Source organism: Barbus barbus (assembly GCF_936440315.1).
Source record: "Barbus barbus genome assembly, chromosome: 48".
In the NCBI taxonomy this organism is placed as follows: Eukaryota; Metazoa; Chordata; class Actinopteri; order Cypriniformes; family Cyprinidae; genus Barbus; species Barbus barbus.
Genome location: NC_136726.1, coordinates 21,465,321 through 21,484,929, shown reverse-complemented (window position 1 = coordinate 21,484,929; position 19,609 = coordinate 21,465,321). Strand labels below are relative to the sequence as shown.

General features: G+C 34.3%; 1 protein-coding gene across 2 annotated transcripts; it reads left to right on the top strand.

Moving 5' to 3' along the window:
• The first annotated feature begins 220 nt into the window (after window positions 1-220).
• On the top strand, window positions 221-17,525 carry bbs4 (Bardet-Biedl syndrome 4). Of its 2 annotated transcripts, none has more exons than XR_013783963.1 (18): window positions 221-286; window positions 1,016-1,067; window positions 1,898-1,977; window positions 2,065-2,128; window positions 3,009-3,120; window positions 3,267-3,339; window positions 4,471-4,524; window positions 4,727-4,854; window positions 9,207-9,261; window positions 9,766-9,834; window positions 9,914-10,066; window positions 10,151-10,322; window positions 11,226-11,295; window positions 11,385-11,529; window positions 11,973-12,180; window positions 12,259-12,326; window positions 16,916-17,046; window positions 17,214-17,525. XR_013783963.1 is itself a non-coding variant. In XM_079412033.1 (18 exons), the coding sequence occupies exons 1-17, from the start codon at window positions 263-265 to the stop codon at window positions 16,988-16,990; spliced, it is 1,602 nt and encodes a 533-aa protein (XP_079268159.1). In that variant the 5' UTR covers window positions 221-262; the 3' UTR covers window positions 16,991-17,014; window positions 17,214-17,525. The 2 variants fall into 2 exon arrangements, 1 of the variants encoding a protein (XP_079268159.1); XM_079412033.1 differs by having other exon boundaries at window positions 16,916-17,014.
• Window positions 17,526-19,609: the final 2,084 nt, after the last annotated feature.

Sequence of the window (19,609 nt, the reverse complement as noted above, 5' to 3'; positions counted from 1 at the left end):
TATCAAATGATTGCTTGTGTATAATGTGCATGCAGATTTACCTACAATTCTTCACCAGTGATAGATCATTATAATAAAGTAATCTACCAGAATTCTCAATATAGTGGATGTAAATACAAAGTGCACTTTTTATATCATCATGTAAGCGTATACCACTTTAAATAATTTCTATGCTGGTGTGAGTTTATCACGTGGTGACGAACGTCTCGGTGTTGCCATAGCGACGGAAGCGTCCGCCGGAAGTGAGGAGACACGGAGCGCGATGGCGGACGAGGCGATGAAAACGGTGAGAAATGATATCTATTTTAATTAAAACACAAAAACTCGTGATATTTAATACCTTTATTATGAATAGAGATCTTCTTAATGATGGTTTATGGCAGTCTGTAGCCGCTGTTGTTCGTTATTGTGTTATTTAGTTGCTCGTCAGATTAAATATAATTATCTGCAAAAAGAAAACATGACGTTTTAAATAACAAAGGTGTGTTTTATCCATATTTCGTTTAATCTTGAACAGCAAAGTCTGTTAAAACATAAAGAAAATCAAGTTTGTATTAAGATTTCTTGCATTCTGGCATATTTTTTCATGACTATTAAACACATATTACTGTAAAAAACCTCCCAACTCAAAATTTTACATCTAATTTTTTCCATTGGCTCAAAATATTATTTCTCATTGAAATTATTTATAAATCATGGTGGCATTTGTTGTATGAGTTAATTTTAATAAATAAAATATAATTAGTTTCTTATGATTTCTTATTACATTATATTACATTTTAAAATGCATAATATTAGGCAGCATTTATTTATCAAATGCACAACTCTAAGGTGATTTCTGCTCCTAGATAAATAAATAATAAATAAAATAAATAAACAGAAAGAGAGTTCATGTAAAACTATGCGTAAAAGAGAAAAAAAGTATATGAATATGTAAATATAAATATAAAAAGGGGCTAATATTCATTGTAGCACATAGAAATTGATTAATATATCACATTTTTTCTTTGTGTAGGATGTGCAGCTGCCTGTGGCCACAGACCTCAAGAAACCTCGTCCAAAGAAAGGTCAGAATCTCTGGAGTCTGTATATATTAATAATATAAATAATTAAAAAATTCAGTTTTGAATTATAAAGTACTGCAAACCCAAACAAGCATTTTCGCTGTATCCGTTCATCCTGTGGGTGGCGCTGTTTGCCTTTATTTTCCCCTTCGGCCCCATTTGAAGAGGATTATGGCTCAGAGGGAAAAGTCTGTCCAGGAATAGAACGGATTGAGATCAGATTTTGCCAGGGGGCTTGTAAGCAAGAGGAGAAAGATGCAGACGCTTCATGTTGCAGCGGACAGGCTCCTTTTGTTCTGGGGCCCGCTGGATTCGGGACAAGGAGTCTTGTGCGGCCCCCCACTGCGAGAGGAGTCCGCTGCGGCTCACAGCAAGCCTGTCTGCCCTCTATATGCAAAATAGAAGCTGTTTTCTGCAGATTTTCAATGCCGCCTTTGATATTTGCATTTTCATGATTAGACCAGTTAATGTCCTACACAAGATGAAACAGCCGGAAAAAGGCTCATCTCTTTAATCTCTGGCCTAAAAAGTTTCTGAACAGTTGAGTCAAACTTTAAAATGTTTGAATGTCCTTGCGTTACATACGAAATATCAAAGCATGTGTCTTTTATTGTAAAGAATGTTGCACAATCAAACTTTACAAGCAAGACATTTGACAGATAGAAGTTTGTCAGGTCTGAACTGTTAAAACCAGCTCATTCAAACACATTTATATAATTTATGTACAGTATAACATCCTGCAGCATTTGCAATGACATTCAGACATGCTCTTTTGTGCACCACTACATACATTGTTGCATACGTATCTCTGTCTGTTTTTCTTCTGTCTGCAGCTCCTGAGCTTCCGATCCTGGAGAGGAGAAACTGGCTTATACATCTGCATTATATCCGCAAAGATTATGAGACCTGCAAGGTAAAACCTGAAAATCTACAGAGAGAGTTTAATTGCCGTAGAATACTCTTAATAATGTTAAATCATCTGTGTTTCTTCTGTTTTCAGGCCATTATTAAAGAACAGCTGCATGAGACTCAAGGCATGTGTGAATATGCTGTGTATGTGCAAGGTCAGTGTAAACTACACAGTAAACCGACTCTTAACAGTGTAAATGTATTAAATTACTCTAAAGTGGTCAGACTGAGTCAGTCTCAGATGTGCAAAATGGCATAATCGAATGCTACATCTACAAAGTTTTTGAATGTCAATATGCAGGAATTACCCAAAATTACTTAGTACAATTGCAAAAATGGCCAAGATACTAAAAATATTATAATACGTGTGATAATTGGACACCACTCACTGAACATGCAACTTAATGAATTCATGTGACATTATAGTATACTAGTGTTTGAAGTCACTGTTTTACATCAGGGTTATTATAGGTAACTGCAACTAAAAACATCAACATTTTAATTGCTTGAAATAGAATTATCGAATTAATTATATATATTTTTTATATATATAAAAAAAAAAAATATATATATATATAAAACTTAATTTTCAGAGAGTTGCCAAGGTAACATTTCTCATTTTCATTTAGTTTAAACTGAAGTACTAAAAAAACTAAAACTAAATAAACTGAAACTAATAAATAAAAGTTAATAAAAATTATAGACATAGTAAAAAACTAAAAAATAATACAAAAATTAATAAAAAGCCAAAAAAAATTAGAAAAACAAAACTACAACTTTAATATTAAAATGAAAACAAAATTATAAAAATAAAATAATAACAAAAACTGTCATTGCCCATAGCTGCAGACACGTAGCGCCGTTGCGTTTCCGGCGTCCCGAGTTCGAGTCCCGACTCGTGGACCTTTTCTGATCACCCCCTCTCCCACTTTGCTTCCTGTCATCTTACTGTCCTATCTAAATAAAGACATAAAGCACCAAACACAGTGTCCCAGTTTATCCTGGTGAATACCTGCTCTGTATTTATGTGTGCAGCTCTGATCATGCGGTTAGAGGGGAAGATCCAGCAGTCTCTGGAGTTGTTCCAGAGTTGTGCCATCCTCAACCCCAAAAGCTCAGACAACCTCAAGCAAGTGGCACGATCCCTGTAAGCAGCAGCCCATTGTTTAAAATCACAAAAACACCTCTCTGTATTTATGTGGTTTGTCTATTTAACCCGGTCTGGATCTGTGTAAACCGAATAGAAAATTAAGATGCGTGTTATTTTATGAACTGTGTTTACGCTGTGTTTAGTTTCCTGTTAGGGAAGCACAAAGCCGCTATAGAGGTTTATAATGAAGCAGCACGTCTCAATCAGAAAGACTGGGTAAGTACACTTCCTCTGTCCTGAGTGCTGTCTGAGGAGTATGTATTTAAAGGGTTAGTTCACCCAAAAATGTATATTATTATTATTATAATAAATAAACTCTAATTATTTACACACTCTTATGTTGTTCCAGACCCGAATGTGCAAATGTCTTCACACAGCTCTTTTACATACAATATATTTTTTTTCATATATTTATTTAAATGATTAAGTTAGGATAAGGGTTTGTTTTTTTAGTGCTGTCAAACGATTAATCGCATCCAAAATAACAGTTTTTGTTTACATAATATATGTGTGTTTACTGTGTATATTTATTATGTATATATAAATACCCACACATGCATGTATATATTTAAGAAAATTTTTAGATTTGTATATTAAATATATTTATATATATATATATATATATAAATATATACATATAAATACATGTAAATATATATATACATAATAAATATACACAGTACACACACATGTATTATGTAAACAAAAACTGTTATTTTGGATGCGATTAATCGTTTGACAGCACTATTTTGTTTTACCTATTTATTTAAATGGTTAAATTAGGATGGGTTTTTTATTTTTTTTATTTATTGGTTAAGTCAGTGTTTATATTTATTTAAATAGTAGGGGCTAGGGCTTATAGTTTATATTTTGTTTATTTATTTAAATTACCTAAGTTAGCAGTTAGGGTTTGTTTATTTATTTAGTATTTAATTATAATATATTTAATTATTATAATTTATTTATAGTTAAGTTCAGGGTTAGGGCTTATATTTTTGTGTATTTAGTTTTTATTTATTTAAATTGTTAGGTTAGGAGTTATGGTTTATTTATGTTTTGTATATTTTTGTGTATTTTATTTAGTTGTTTTGATTTACTATTATTATTATATTTATTTAAATGTGCGCTTGGAGTCCTCTTAACAGCCCCAGTTTCCATTCACTTTTATTAAAAGAGTATATTCTTTAGATTGCAGCTTTTTCATTCCACAGGTCTGGTGTGATATGGATGTGTGTGTGTGTGTGTGTGAGTGAACTTTACCTGTAATCACCTGTACTTTAGCTTGACAATAAACAAATGAGATGCCTGTGAAATATTACATAACAGTGTGATTATTTTTACCTGCAGGAAATCAGCCATAATCTGGGCATTTGCTACATCTACACCAAAGACTTCAGGAGTGTAAGTGCAGCTAGTCATGTTTTTGTCGATATTTGTCATGTTACTGCAGTATATACATTTTTTTAACACTCTTCCTTTTCTTTTATTGGCTGTATGAGAGATTCCAGATTTGGCAGAGGATAGTGTTCATTAATTTGAGAGAATCTTATTTCGCATGTCCTCATCTGATGTTGTGTTAAACATGTTCTCTCTCTGTCTTCAGGCCGAAGAACAGTTAAACTTGGCATTGCAGCTGAATAAACACGATCTGACCTACATGATGCTGGGAAAAATCCACTTACTGCAGGGCGACACAGAGAAAGCCATCGACGTGTACAAGAGCGCTGTGGAGTACGTCTCACATCCTCACTTTTAAGCACACATATTTTATACTGTTTGCCAAACTATCATAGTTCTTGGACTTTTTTTTTTCAACAGGATGAAGCATGACAGCTGGTTTGAGCTGGTCATGTGCTGGTCCTAAGCAACTAGCTTCTGCTCAGGACCATCTTAAGACCAGCACATGACCAGGTTAGAACCAGCTGAAACTGGTTTGAGTTGGTCATGTGCTGGTCCTAAGAAACTAGATCCTGCTTAAACCAGCTCAAACCAGCAGTCATGCTTCAAAACATACCTAACCAGCATATGCAGTTTTTTTAGCAGGGTACTTTACATTCACCAAGAGCATCCAGAGACAGTAAAGTTTGGTGAACCTGCATTTGTTTTCTCTCAAAAGCGTGTTTTATGTTTAATACGCACACTTTATGCTTTTTTGCGACCAAGCGTCTTCGTAAAATCGCTTTATTGAGAGTCATGTGAGCATTCGGATCTGAAGCTGCTGGGACCTCCAGACATGTTTTATCGTATGTTTTTCACCAGTCACATTTGACTTGAAGAGTCAAACACACTTTCTCTTGAAGTGTCTGAAATGTTGTGTTTGTGGTGACTTACCCAGAATGCATTTCAACAGAGGGAGCGTCTCTTTTTTATTTTCGGTCATGTTTCGCACAACGTAAGTAAAGATGTACGAGACAGAGTTTTGTTGCCAGAGAGTAACTTCAGACGCCTGGAGATGCTCTCAGCGTGTCGCTCTGCCACAGCGCAGATAAGACGCCCAAGGCAGCAAAGCATGCTGGGATCAGTGAGGCGCTCATAGCTGTAATTAATCACATTTACTGTCTCACTGTGACCGCTCGAACCTCTCTCTTTTCTTTTTCTCTCTTTCTACCTTGTCTTTTTTTTTTTTCTTTTCTCTTTGTCTTTTAAATGCTCTCAGAAAAACCCCTGAGGACTTGCTGAAGTAGTGTTTTTCTCCTTAAAGGGACAGTTCACCCAAAAACTGTCATCATTTACTCGCCCTCATGTTGTTTGAAACCCATATGACTTTCTTTCTTCAGTGCAAATTTATTTTTATTAATTAATTAATCTCATTTTGAATTAAACTTTAAGTCCACTCTGCTATTATTTTCTTAATTTAATTTATAAATAGATTATATTTATTTATAAGTTAACATAAATGTATTTTATTCAAAAGTGATTTATAAATAGAATTTATTTGTAAATTAACTATAAATTCAGTACAATACATGAAATGTATATTTGGCAAGGTATAATTATTATTATTTAGTCGTTTAGCAGACGCTTTTATCCAAAGCGATTTACAAATGAGGACAACAGAAGCAATCAATTGTAGTATTAAAACAACTAAAAACAGATCCAAAACTAAAAGCTAAAACTTTATAAATACTACCTATACACATTTTAAAAATAAAGAAATTAAATAAAAATTACAAATGCATACAACAAAATTTCAAAACTTAACATTTAAATGAAAAACAAAAAATAAACCTACAAACAATTCAAAATATTAAAGAACAAAAGGTATAAGAGTATAATAATGATTCTAACATAACACTAAGCCAAACACCAACAAAGCAACTACATATGTGTTTGTACAACCATACACACACACACACACACACACACACACATACACGCATATATATATATATATACACATACACATTTATAAATTCAATATATATGTTATGTCATTTCCATTTAGTTTGTTGAAGTATTAAAATAACTCAAATTAAATAAAACTAAAATATATTTTTACAGACATAATTTAACTAAAATTAAAATAAATAAAAAATACAAATCAATATTTATTTATTATATTTATCAATATATAATTATTATAGTAATTACAATAACAATAATGTCTTATTATAAAATATTGTATCTTTACAATTATTAGTAGTTATTTTTAACTAATAATAGTACACATTTATTAATTTGAATATATATTATGAATAATTAGTAAAATAAATATTTGTTCATTATGTGCAAATAGATTACAGTTTGAATATATTTTGTCAGTGTATAATAATAATTAATATTATTCAAATATATTGTCAGAAATCTGTGTAGATTATCTATAAATAATTTACAGTTTCAATAGGTTTATGACAAGCCATATTTTAATTATTTTAATAATAATAATTATTATTATTATTATTATTTTAATTATGATAATGATTTTTTATTTTTTATTTTACATTACGGTAGTGAAAATAATAAGAATGCTTAATTGTATTAGAATAATGTCTAAGAGCAAAATATTATTTCTTATTTAATTGGTCCTTATGTTTTATAATACTTTATTTTCTGGAGCTTGGAAATGGCCATTTACATTTATAGTATAGAAAACATAGCATAGTTTCTCCTTTAGAAAAGAAAGTCTTCGGAGTTTGGAATGACCTGAGGGTTTTTGGGGTCAGCTACCTTCTGTAAAAACACCTTTTTTACGTTCAACAAATGAAAGTGCAAAAGGAATCACTAATCTGCTTTTCTCAGCGTGAATCCAACGATTTGATGACTCTTGATTACTGTTGTTGACTTTCTTCTCTTCCCGGAGAGCAGAAATGGAGATGACTCTGAAAACTCTCCTCTCCTTGTCCACACACACACACACACACACACACACACACTGTCTGTGAGTCTGGCTCAGATATCAGAGAACCGCGGGGAGCTTTAAGCCAGTGTGTGTGTGTGTGTGTTTGAGATCTCCTCATTATCGCAGCCCTCCCACTGAGCTGATGAATTAGTAACGTGCAGCAGTGGGATGCGCCATAATGAGAGGAGCTTTCAGAGCTCCCACTTTTCCACCCGCTTCACCTCGCGATAGCGGGAAGATGTGCCTCACAGCCAGCATGAATTAATAAGAGCCCGGTGCTGGCATGAGCCGCTCAAACACACACGGGATGGAGGAGCTTTCTCTGCTTTCATCATTCTCATGTCTCCTGCCACAGTCTGAATCTGAATCAATATGCTTTATCATCGTACATTTAACTACCCTTAAAATCAGCTTATAGTAAGCGGAGATCTGAAAAACCTAAAGCCCCTAAAATCTGATTGGTCCATTCAAAATGGAAATTTAAATGAATAGTTCATCCAACAATCAACATTCTGTCATCCTTTAAAGTACTATTGTTTGAAATCTGATTCTTCCATTAAACACAAAAGGAGACGTTTAGCTCAATGTCGAAGCTGCTCTTTCACATACAATGAAGGTAAATTGTGAAAAGCGGCTGCCAGAATCCAGAGCATCATAAAATTAGAGTTGAGCACTATACTGTATTCCAACTCTTCGGAAGTCATAACTAAAACATATTTAAAAATAAGATGTTATTTGTTGTGTAGTTGATGACAGAATATTCATAATTGAAAGAACTATACCTTTAATTTTATTTGATCTGTTAATACTACCATTATGTTTAAATAATATGTAATTATTATTATTTTTTTGTATTGTGTTAATGAAAATTAGATATTTTATTATAAAATTGTATTGTTTTTGATTAATGAATACATTAAAATCAATTAATTAATCAATTTATTTATTTGCATTACAGCAGGGTTTCCCAACTTGGGAATTATGGGAATTTATGGTCACTATGGTAATAAGAAAATTATTATTTATTTATTTTTTTTACTTTACGGTAATGAGAATTTATTAAAAAATAAAATAAATTAATAAAAAAAATGTAATTGGAATTAAAATAACATCAGAATGTAAAAAAAACTTGAAAATAGCCTTCATTTTCTTAAAGCAAAATATTATTTCTTATTTCTTTCGTTTGATTGGGGGTGTCAATGATGGTAAACGACATTGATCCCTACTGTCGTTTATAATATTTTATTTTCATCAACTCACAAACCCTAGTTTGGGAAACCCTGCTGTGAAGCAAACAAATAATATAATATAATAAATTAAAATATTTTGTAAATAAATACACATTTTTTAACTAAAAGCATAATATTATTATCATTATATATTATTACAAAATATCACTTACTAAAAAAGTCATTATATGTTAAATATTTAAATATTTTATTTGTTTATCTACATGTCATGTGATCATTAACCGATATCAGAGAACTGCGAACATATGATTGTGTTATTATTTTGAAATTGAACTAAATCTAAGTGTCAAGTAAATATTTTAGGCCAAAGAGCTTCGGCTGACAAATAAGTTTGGGAATCCTTGTGTTAATGACAGCTGGAGCCAAATGTGCTTAATTGTCAGGAGAATAATGTCAGAGTGTAAAAAATCTTAAAAACATCCTTAACATATAATTTGTCCTTTTTGATTTTGGGTTGAAATATTTAGTGTTCTCTCTATTTGTGTCTGTCTCAGATCTTCTCCAGAGAACACAGAGCTGTTGACTACACTGGGACTGCTGTACATGCAGGTGAGTGACGTGTTCATCACAACCACAGCAGCAATATCCGTCTGTACTCTCATAAATACAGTTTTAGAATGCAAAATGCAGATGATGATTTGTGGGGTTGCTTAGGTATTTTCACTAGTACTCCTTACGATCAAATTCAGATTCGAACAAACCCCTAACTGTAAATAAAAAATAATAATAATATATATATTAGTGCTGTCAAATGATTAATAGCAATTAATCGCATCCAAAATAAAAGTTTTTGTTTACATAATATATGTGTGTATACTGTGTATATTTATTATGTATATATAATAAATCTTATGTTAATGAAGTAAAATTAACATAAGATTATGTTTACTAATCATTTATTAGATAATATTATACAACTTTTTATTAACTATTTTTGAAAGTGTTTTTTCCTATACATTTTTATGCATTATAACAGGTTTTAATTAATTTTAAACAAATGAATGTGTTATTATTGTATTTGTTTACTTCTGTCTTGTGTTGTCTTCTCATTAGCTTGGGAAATACCAGAAAGCCTTTGAGCACCTCGGAAACGCTCTGACATACGACCCCAATAACTTCAAGGTGGGATAGTTTCAAGGAGTTTCATTCTTTAGAACATTTAAGTGTCATTAACATTGAGTGTGTGTTTGTGTGTGTTCAGGCCATCCTCGCGGCCGGCAGTATGATGCAGACTCATGGAGATTATGACGTGGCCATGAATAAGTACCGTGTGGCGGCGTACTCTGTCCCTGAGAGCCCACCGCTCTGGAATAACATCGGGATGTGCTTCTTCGGAAAAAAGAAATACGTGGCTGTGAGTTACAGACTGTCACGAGAACATTTAGTGCTTTTCTTTGACCTGTTTTACCTTTTTTCCCCCCCTGCCTCTATCCTGCAGGCCATCAGCTGTCTGAAGAGGGCAAACTATCTGTCTCCGTTTGACTGGAAGATCCTGTATAATCTGGGTTTGGTTCATCTCACCATGCAGCAGTACGCATCAGCTTTCCACTTCCTGAGCGCCGCCATCAACCTGCGGCCGCGCATGAGCGAACTCTACATGCTACTGGCCGGTAAATATAGCAAAAACTACTACTGAAGTAGTCTTGACATAGTTTTTTCAACATGCAACGTGCTGCTTTTCTTTTTATTAAATTAAAAAAAATAATAAGTGTCACTTTACATAAAATTATTTTTAAAATAAAAAACACTTACAAAAAAAACAGTATCACATAAATTTTTGTAATAAGGTAGTATGTGTTACTTTTGCTTTTTATTTAATTTAAAAAATAAATTACTACTTACTTTATTTAAAAAATATAGTATTACATTTTTATTCAATAAATTTAAATATAAAATCAACCAAAACATTTACTAAAAAGATCATATTTTAAATAAAATAGTAGCTTTTTAACTCATTTAAAAAATAGTGTAACTTTACATAAAAAAAATTATAATGTATTATATTTTAATTTATTTTATTTTAAAATAAAAAAACACGTATTAAGAAAGACAATAAAGATATATTATATTAATAATTTTACACAACATATTAAATATTAAAATCATCCATGTATGAGCAAATATGCATGCTTCTGGCCAACCACAACTAATACTATCTGAAGTACTTTTTAAACAGATTAACTTTTTTAATTTAATTTAAAAATAAATAATGTGTTACTTTACTTAAAAAAATAATAATGCCGTATGATATTAAATATATTTTAAAATCAATTATAAAAATAAATAATGTTACTTTAAAAATAATCATTTAATAACAATTGCTGCTGTTTGAAATAGTTCTTTAAACAGGTAACATGTAATTTTGCTATTTACTTAATTTACTTAATGCTTTGCTTAAAAAATGATAATGCAATAATGCACTTTTGTTTTTTAAAGAACAGTGTAAATGTGAGAATCAATATTTGTCCAGTTTAATTTAATTTGATTGTTATTTGTGCTCTGACCCTCATCAGTTGCTCTGACCAATCTGGATGACGCGGATAACGCCCGCAGGTCTTACGAGCAGGCGGTTCAGCTGGATGAGTATGTACTTCAGAGTTCAGACCCTGATCTATGCTGGTAAATCTATAAAGTAACTAGTTGAGTTAAAGTGAGTGTATTTTGTCTGGCAGGTCAAACCCGCTGGTGAACCTGAACTTTGCGGTGTTCCTGTATAATCAGGGCGATAAGAAGGCCGCCCTGCTGCAGTTTCAAGAGATGGAGAGAAGAGTCAACACTCAGGTCGACAATAACAGCAACACTGAATTTGACCCGGAGGTACTGAACCCTAGTCTTATTCTGACCAAAATCTGGCCATTTAGACATTAAGAGACCATCAAGAATAACACCTAATGTGACAAAACAGTCATTCTGAAAGAAAACTAAATGAAACTTTTCACATTTAACAGTTTTTATTTTCATAAGATTATTAACTTTATTAAATCCAACAATTTAAAATTAAAATCAATATAATAAATACCATATTTACGTTCTTTACCATTTAAATAATTTATAAATCTCTGCATTTATAATAATGCTATAATAATGTTGCTTAATGTAAATGTAAAAAATTTATTAAAAAATAAATATTATTTTTATTTGTGTTTTTTAATTAATTCATTCATCTGTTCTTCCTCATTATATCATTTTTACTAATGATGATTCACACACACGTTCACATTGCCAAGAATCACTGGAGATCTGATCTCTTTCTTACACAGCTGGTTGAAATGGCTCAGAAATTGGGCGCCGCTCTACAGGCGGGTGAGAACCTGTACTGGAGCAAACCGGGCAAAGACGGCAAGACCAGCCAGCAGTCGTCCTCCAGCAAACCCAGCAGCTCCCAGCAGCCCCTGGGCACCAACCAGGCCCTCGGTCAGGCCATGTCTTCAGCCGCAGGCTACAGCAAGAGCATGCAGATCACTGCAGGTGCTGAACCGCTCAGCCCATCAACTTCATGTCATTTACACAGATCAGTCAATCCTAACGCTCCATCCTTCCCTCCAGAGCCCGAGGTGGATGTGAGCAGTGCCCCGTCTCCCCCTACAGTCGCTCCCGGAGAGCCTGAGGACGAGGTAGAGGAGACGGCCGAACCGGCCAAACTCAAAGAGAAGAAGAGTAAACCGAAAGCAGCGGCTGAATAGAGCTCAAACTATATCTATATCCAAAGCTGAAGAGGTTTATTATAACTTATTAATGTACAGCGTTTATATATAGTTATATTAAAGTGCAAAGTTACAGTCGCAGATCTATAGATGTCTGTTTGAATAGTTCATTATATTAATGTCTTTCAACTTTTAGAAAAATTCTAATTGCATTAAGGAAGTTTTGCATAAAGAGTATGTCATTATCATTTTGGTCTTTGTAACATAAGCGCATAAATTACACCGCCGCCCTGCATCATATTTGCTGAATGAAATCCCAATACTCTTTCTTGCTCATTTTTAGGTGCTTATTCCAAAAAACAGTGCCTGTTTTGCTCAAGCATGTCACATTTTCTCACAAAATATGGTGCATTTAATAACCATTTGTAAGGTTCTTGTATGATACCATAATCAGCCGAAAAACTGCCACAAATACATGATTCCTGTCTTCATCTGACCCAGATTACAACTGTTTGTTCAATTCTCAGCCCTTTTTTTTTTTTACATGTAAGAATGATTCTGAAGACATTATTTCATGACTAATCCTGATTTAAATTTTTTTGAATTTTTTTTTTGGTCATTAAAACTTTTGACTTTTCATTCTTTTTAATAAGTAAATTAAATATATAATTTTTAAAAATCTTAATTTTTATTAAAAAATAAATTGTAAAAACTATTTATATATTTTTCGATTTAGCATCATCACATTAGGTAATATTAGGATTTATTTTTAAGATGCAGGGCTGTGTAACACAAAGAAACAGACATTTTATACCCCGTACAGAAGTGTTTTATTTATATAAAAATATTCCATACTCAAGTTAACAGAGCTAATATTTCTAGTCTCTACGTTTATGATTGAAGGACGTTTTGCCCAGTAACTCTTAAAGACTGTTGCATAATCACTTGTGCACACTAGAACCCTAAAACATTTGATATAAGTCTAAAAGTTGCATGAATGTGAACTTTGTTAGTTTCTCACACCAAGACTCAATATTTGCTGCATTTGAACAACAAAACCTTCAAGTATTGCTGCATGAACTGAAGTTCCATTTCCTCCATTAGTAACCAGTTCATGTGACATTAGACTAAAAACTTTAATTATTTAACTCTATTTATGATATTGCCAATTTCAATTCTAAATACAGTGATGGAAACTTTTTTTTTCCTGAAAGATGTTGTAAAATTCAAGGTTTTGATGTTAAAAGTCACCTCTTTTGTTGGTTTGAGAAACTAACAGCATCGATATGGAGTGTTACAGAAATACAGTACAAAACGAGATGGAATCCATGAGGTTCAAGATCCGAGGCATTTCTCCCAGCTACCGATTTGAACATCTTGCCTCATTCAGGAAACACATTTGTGTGTAAACCGTTCATAAAACCATTCGTGGTTCAATCACAAACACTGCTTGACATTTCTAAAACTGCACTTGTTAAAAAACCTCATGGGTTTTCCAAACTTTAAGGCTGGTTTAAGACATGAAAATTCACATATCGAGATTAATTAGTACATCCCAAATAAAACATTAAAAATCATACGTCAGCGGTGTTTGGATAGTACAACGGCGGAAAACCTGAACTTCAGGACTAATAAGAATAAATGGCATATAGATTCATTATGTGTAACCTTTAAAAAGAGGAAGCATCATAAATCACAACAGTCGTCACCTACAGAACCAAACCTAAACGAATGGAAAATTTACGATTTCTCTTATTATATACAAATGATGCTGGTTCCAATTTACAAAAACCTACAGCTAGATTCCCAGCTTGAAGAACATTAAGACAAGAATAATGAATGGTATTTGATAATATGTGCACTGAATAATGGCCACAATACCGGCAGGAAAGCTGTTGATCTAAACTATTAACTATAAACTAATATTTAGGAATTATTTCGACTTTAGATTGACCCTGGGATATTTTTTTCATAATCATGATCATAATTAAATTATGTTAAGAGAATTTATGGAAGCCCGTTTCCGCTACTTTAAAAAAAAATAAAGGTAATTGCAACTTTTTCTCTCACAATTAAAAATTTTTCTAGCAATTGTGAGATATAAAGTCGTAATTGCGAGATAAAAACGGATAAACAAAATTCATAATTGCAAGTTTATATTACACAATTCTTGCTGTATAACTCGCAATTGTAAGTTTATATCAGAATTCTGACTTTATATCTCGCAATTCGGAGAAAAAGTCAGAATTCGCAATTGCAGAAAAAAAAAGTCAATTGTGAGAAAAATTCACAATTACCTTTTTTTTTTTTTTTTTTTATTCAGTGACGGAAACATGCTTCAATAAGAACTTTACGTTACTTAGATTACTAAAAAAGCACATCACTGGATAAACCTGGTAAACCTGATGGCCTTCGGGTTCTGCTACTTGTCAATGCTCATAAACCAGATAAAGGAGTGTTTGGGAATACAATGGAGATTTGGGACGTTTAAGACTCTTTCATTCGTCCCAATAGCAGCCACAGGTCTTGTACACCTGTTGGGTATGATCTCCTTTTGTTAGAGTTTAAAAAAAGGTTAGTAGTTCTTCCAAAAAATAAAAATTCTGTCATCATTTACTCAACAAAAACTGTCTGACTTTGACTTCTGGACTATTTCTTATGTAATAAAGAATGTCGTTTAGGTTTAAAAGTGAGTGAATGATGACTGAACATTCATTTTTGGTTAAATAAACCTTAAAAAAAAAAATGGAGGCTGGCTCACATCGTTATGTTCAGTGCCGTCTTTCACAATGTGATTTTAGACAAAAGTAGCAACAACAAAAGGACAGTGCCCTGCATCTCGAACTGGTTTTGCTCTGAAAAACATCCTGTCATCTGATGCCCCGTGAGTGTTTCTCCAGCTTTAGGATCTAATGACGAGGACATATCTTCAAAAGGATGGACGAGAGGCATCTCTTAGAGCTCAGGCCGAGGCGTGACCTCTGAAAACAGAAGTCCTTCGGCTGAAATGGCGTCGCCCAATCCTACAGTCCTTAGAGGCTGTTTGCACACCAGGACCGGCGTGAGATGGAACAAAACATTTCCTCTGCGCCACACGGTGACCGGTCGGGTCGGGTCCACCGTTAGGCTCTCCCTCGGCTCTGAGAAGGAGCTGTAGAAGTTCAGCGGTGCCTTGAGGACCACCTTCGTAATATCCACCGCTTGCAGGCCGCAGGCTTGACTGCTGGCCACACGGGCGCCCGCGGCCACCGCCGCCTCCTGGTTTCCCCAGTGGCCGTCCACCGTAGCCAGGATGTGGTACACTAGGGTGTGGAAGTGGATGCGGGTCAGGTCGGCTTCGGATTCTGGGTCCGCCCGGCCGTGCTGCTCCAGGACCCAGAGCAGGATGTCGCTGACGCGGCCCACATCAGGTATGCCGCCCCAGGAAGCGAGGTCAGCGTGAGGTCCGCCTCCAGACTGAGTCAAAAACAGCAGCTCCTGTTCGTTCAGACCGATGGAGTTCACGATGGGCAAGACCTGCTAACAGAAGAACACGGGGAAACCTGAATGCTGTAGATGAAAACCTTGTCGTTCTGCTTTGATTTGCACTAGAATAATGAAGTTTCTTTTCTTTAAATGACTGATATATACAAAAGCTTCCGCATAAGATTTGAGCAATAAATCGCCATGATTTTCCCATAAATTTTTCAGTACTTTTATAATTTATTTGATTATAGAGCTGGCACTCAAAGTGCAATTTTTGTGAATATACACTGTTGTTCAAAAAAAATTGGAGTCTTTAAGATTTTTTTTTTATATTTTTGTATTATATTACAGTAAAAACAGCAATATTGTGAAATTATTATGATTTAAAATTACTGTTTTCTATTTCAATATATTGTAAAATGTAATTTATTATTATTATGTCATTTATTTAATTATTTAGTCTTCAGTGTCACATGATCCTTCAGAAATTATTCTAATATACTGATTCACTGCTCGAGAAACATTTCTGATTATCATCAATGTTGAAAATAGTTGTGCTGCTTCATATTTTTGTGGAAACCATGATACATTTTATTTTTCCGGATTCTTTGATGAATAGAAATTTCAAAAGAACAACATTTATTTGAAACAGAAATCTTTTGTAACATAAAAATCTTTACTGTCACTTTTGATCAATATAATGCATCCTGGCTGAATAAAAGTATTGATTAAAAAAAAATAAAAAATCTTACTGACCCCAAACTTTTGACTGGACTAACATATCGTAACTAATTGATTACACAACAGTATTTATTAAAATATAATTCATTCTAATGAATCATTTCTATGATATTTCCAGGTCTGCAGATCGCTAAAATAAAATTGTAATTAGTTTTATTTTTTTAAATACTATTTTGATAAAAGTAGCACAAAAGTAGTGCATCTGTGTGGAAAAGCAGCATTTAAATAAAAGTCACATTGCAGCAATGTAAAACTATATGGTGTTACTTTTAAAAGTAACATTTGCCAACACTATTTGTATACCACCACCAACAATCCTTCCTGCATTAAACCTACACATTTACCTCCTGCAGGATCAGGTTCATGTAGTCTCTGTCTGTCATACTGGCCAGCTCAAGGTGGATGGGCACCTCGTTCCTCACGTCTGAGATGGCAATCACCGCCTGCAGGAAGTCAGAACACTTATTAGCTTGAGAGCTAATATGTAAGAAGCAGCAGTAAAGTGTCCAACAAACCTCTAAATATCTCCATTACTCTGTCAGAACAGCATATACTACCTGTCAAAAGTTTCAGGACCATCCATTTAATTAATATGTAAATACACTCAGATGGGCATTGAGCAACTCTGGATTAAGGGTTTTCTGGTCTCAGACCTCTTTCAGTCGCTCCTCCCAGAGATCCCGGCCCATTCCTTCCATCATATGCAGTCCGGACAGAACCACCAGATCCGGCTGGAACTCCTCCAGACTGGCCACGAACATCTCCAGCATGCTCATTTCACCGTTGGACACGTCATGGGACAGGATAAAGCGGTTAGCCTGAGGAGCTCTTGAGGAACCCCACTGTTCACCTGTAGGGGGCGTCAGAGAGAAAAAAAGACAATGGTACCAATGTGACACGACTGGAGTACATTTATAATCTGTTTCAAATATGTCATGTTACAGAAATTAAATATGTGAATGTAGTTTTGAGTGGGTCTCACCTGACTTGTACTCCAGGATGAGGTGGAACTCATCCATCTCCTGCAGAGATTCTGGTGGGACCACGATCTGTTCATCCAGCATATCATGAAGCTTCGGCCCCACCGGACCGCATAAGAGGACCTGAGAGAAAACAGCACTCTTTAGAAAACTACAATAAAGGTATGAATGTGCTGCTTTTGCACTCTTAAAAATTATCATAGTTATTCTATGAAGGAATTTTAGGACTCTTTTACATATAAAACCATGTATCACTTTCATCATTAAAAGAATGGCACTCCAAAAAATGAAAACTTGGCCATCTAGGACAGAGATGGGCAGCTGGAGGGCCACGGTCCAGCTCCAACCCTAATCAAACACGCCTGAACAAGCTAATCAATGTCTTTAAGATCGCCAGAAAGCTATAGGCAGGTGAGTGTTTAGCAGAGATGGAGCTAAACTCTGCAGGACAGGCAGATCTAAGATGTAGAAGAGTTTGTTTCTTCATCAGATTTGGAGAAATGTAGCATTGCATCACTTGCTCACCAATGGATGTGAATGGGTGCCGTCAGAATGAGAGTCCAAACAGCTGATAAAAACATCACAAGTAATCCACACCACTCCAGTCCATCAGTTAATGTCTTGAGAAGTGAAAAGCTGCATGTTTATAAGAAACAAATCCATCAAGACATTTTTAACTTCAAACCATTGCTTCCTGCTAAAATACGAGTCCTCTATCTATAATATTGCTTTCTTCAGTGAAAAAGTCATCTGGTCTGAATCAGGAGAGAAATATGAACTGATTAAACATCGTTTACAAGTCAAAACAGCTCTAAACAAATCTGAGAGTTGATTTTGATGTGAGAGGACTACAGGGATGGAATTTTTCACTGAAGTTATTATGGATTATTGACTCCTATTTTGGCCAAATGGCCAACGGTTTGGTGATGGTTTAAGGTTAAAACACCTTAACGATAGATTTGTTTCTTACAAACACACACGCTCCAGTCCATTAATTGATGGTCTGGAGCTGTATGGATTACTTGTGGATTATTGTGGTGCTTTTATCAGCTGTTTGGAGTCTCATGCTGATGGTATCTGAGGGTGAGTACATGTTCAGCACACTTTAATTTTCATTGGGCTGAACTATTCCTTTAAGCATCGAGTGAAGCCCAAGCGTAAGCTTGTAACAGATACTTACAACAAGTTCTGGATTAGACGCCAGTTTCTGGCCAATAAGAGCAGCATTTCCACCCACATAAAGCTGCAAGAAACAAGAAAAAAAGCTGTTTTTATTAAAATTAAATGCAAATGATTCTGTTATGTGATTAATGATATTTTTAAAAAGACTTCTCCATTGACAATTTGTGATTTTCTATCAAATTTAAGATTGAAATAACTTACAACTTTATAGAAAATCTGGCAATTTTATAAGAACAATGTGTGTTTCATTATTACATATCATTTCCATGACAATCTGCATATAATATTATACATATAATCTCGTGAAAATAGCCTGTTATAAGACTCATGGTCCAGCCGCTGCGCCTTTTAATTACTGTTGATTATGCCAAATTAAATTTGACACAGAAACTCAATTCCCCTCTGGACCCTCTCGTGCATTCAAATTAAACTGTCGGATCTCAAGGGCCAGATCCATTTACAGCACATGCCAAAATTAAACTAGATATTATAGGACATATGCAGAATCAGTGCTGAGTGGATGTCTGAATGGAGAGACAGATTAAATTAAAACTTCAGCATCTGCTCTAGATTTCACCACACTAAAGCCTGAATCAGAGCAGTCGAACCTGTTGGACAGGTTTTAGTGTGCTCAGAGACCAGCTGATCTCTGTCCAATCACTTTCTATTTGTGCCCTGAGGGAAAACAATGTGGTACAGACCACAAAACCCACTCCTACTGTAATAAAATGCTTTATCTCGCACCTGAGCGCCGGGATATTCTGCAGCCGCCCGTGCGATCCTTTGAAAAACCTCCTTATCTGAGAAAAAGCGCTCTGCGGCGGCGCCCTTCCCCATGTAGTGGATGAAGGCCTCTTTCAGGTGCTCTTTGTTGTGTAGCACATC